Source organism: Sinocyclocheilus rhinocerous, unplaced genomic scaffold, assembly GCF_001515625.1.
Source record: "Sinocyclocheilus rhinocerous isolate Xijiao unplaced genomic scaffold, SAMN03320098_v1.1 scaffold592, whole genome shotgun sequence".
NCBI classification, from domain to species: Eukaryota; Metazoa; Chordata; class Actinopteri; order Cypriniformes; family Cyprinidae; genus Sinocyclocheilus; species Sinocyclocheilus rhinocerous.
Window position 1 is genome coordinate 556,335 of NW_015642562.1, and position 2,335 is coordinate 558,669.

The 2,335-nt window shown below is 29.0% G+C and overlaps 1 protein-coding gene across 1 annotated transcript in view; it reads right to left on the minus strand.

Annotated features, from left to right (window-relative positions):
* LOC107756202 (protein IWS1 homolog) overlaps positions 1-2,335 on the minus strand; it is a 23,316-nt gene that overhangs the window by 2,593 nt on the left and 18,388 nt on the right. Inside the window, exon 15 of the mRNA XM_016573232.1 lies at positions 653-709. Within this exon, the coding sequence (XP_016428718.1) occupies positions 653-709 (57 nt within the window). The remainder of the gene's footprint in view (positions 1-652; positions 710-2,335) is intronic.

The window sequence follows — 2,335 nt, forward strand, 5'->3', positions numbered from 1 at the left end:
TTTTTAAATTATAATATAATAGATTTCCTTACAATAATAAAATATTAAGTGATAATTTTCATTAATTAGCATTCATAAAAATATTACACAAATTATATAATGCATCTTTAAGTTATAATATAATAAACACATTTCAAAGTAATAAATAATAAAATATTACAATAAAATAATATATTAATTATTATAGAATATAAAAATATATATATATAAAATTATAATTCATAAATCATCAATTTTTAAAATAATAAATTATACTATTAATAAGCATTCATAAAAATATTAAATAAAGAATTCTAATACATTTTAAAATTACAATAATAAATGCATTTAATTATAATAAAATATTAAATTATAATTAATAACAAATTATATACTACATATTTAAATGTTAATAAAATCAATTTAAATTAACTTCTACAATTTTCATAACATTAAGCACATTTATATAAATCGCTTAAATTGTAGGGTATTTACAGTCAATTAATAAAACATTAAAACAGGCTTTATGTATTTATGATCTATTTCTGCATACATGTCTTGAGGCTGTGGAGTGAAATATGATTGAGATGTTCTTGACAGGTTTTGTGTGATTCACTATAAAACATGATTAAAATCTTGCAGAAACAGAACTGAGTGTGGTGTTGAGACTCACTTCTCCTCTCCGGTCAGCACTTTCTCCAGATCTCTGCGAGGAGTCTGTCCTCCGGAGCTGTGGGAGGAAGCAGACGGAGAATGAGCCAATCACACGCATCCGCTCACGTCACATGCTCTCAGTGTCTGAGTCTAGAGTCTGTTCAGCGTTCACTCATCTGGTCCACATCGGCCGGGTTTGAATTAGTGTGGGTTTGGGTTTGATCGCATACACATGAATGCAAAACCGCAGCAAACACACACACAATGCAGAGACTCATAGGCTTTCACAGGCATAGGATGAGAATGAATGAAAATGGGGTGATGGAGAGGGTGAGTTTGGGGTCAAAGGTCAAGACACACCAGAGAAAAGAATCTGGCCAAATGGAATGACTTCAGAAGAATCTGATTCAACTGAATCATACCGAACAGACGGATCAATTACAGTAGAATCTGATAGTATACTGACTGAATAACGTAACCGAATCAAACTGAATCCGACTGAATAGAATCTGATCCAGACGCACAATTTGGAGGGGAAAAAAAATGTAATAGCAATTTTTCGGATAATTTAATTGAGACTTAAAATGTGATTTTTTTAAAAACAAAAAACTCCAAGTTTGCTGTGCTTATTTGAAGGTTTAAACAATTTAATAATAATAATAATAATAATGTAATTTTAGAGTTGTACTGAGAAAAAAAATCATATATAATTTTATTATTATTATTCTATAATTAAACAAAAATAAGTTACACCATTACATAGGAAAAATCTAGAATTGAAGATAAATAAAAATTAATAATAATAATAATATTAAATACAAATATTATTGTAGCATTTCACAAAATCTGGTATTAAAGATAGATAACAACAACAACTACTATTATTTTATTTACACTAAAATATATAATTACAATAAATGTATGACTATAATAATAATAATATCTATTTATTCATTTCTTTTTCAACCAAAATTAATAACATTATTATAGAAAATATAATTATTATTGTTGTTGCTATAAGATTTATTATTATAAAATAAAAATATTGCAACTTCACAGAAAAATCTACTATTTAATATTAATAATTATTATTATTATTATTGTTTTAATTATTTGTTTATTTGTTTTAATACAAATACTTATGGAATTTATGGATATAATAATAATTATTATTATTTTCTTTTTCAAGCAAAATTAATTATTTATTATTTACTAAACAATCACAACTTCGGTTTTTCAATTAATCACGCAGCCCTGATTCTAACTGTATGAAATATGAACCGAGATCACATGATCTAAGAGAATCTGATTAAATAGCACAATAAAACAAAAAAGAATAGAATAGAATGATTGTTTCTATCTTTCACACACACATTAGTGTTAGAAACATTACTGATCTTGAGACAGTCCAGAAGGTTCGTGCTCAAACACACACACACACACACACACACAGAACCTGAGCGCCGGGGCAAAGACGTCTGGCTCTTCCCGTCTCTCAGACGTCTGAGGCTCACTTACACACACCACAGGAAAAGGAAGGAGGGACAGAATGATTGACAGGCGGAGAGCGTGTGTGTGTGCGTGTGAGTCTGTGTGTGTGAGTGAGTGAGTGTGTGTGTGTGTGTGAGAGAGTGTGTGTGTGTGTGTGTGTGTGAGAGAGTAAGTGAGTGTGTGTGTGTGTTAGAGAGAGAGTGAGTGTGTG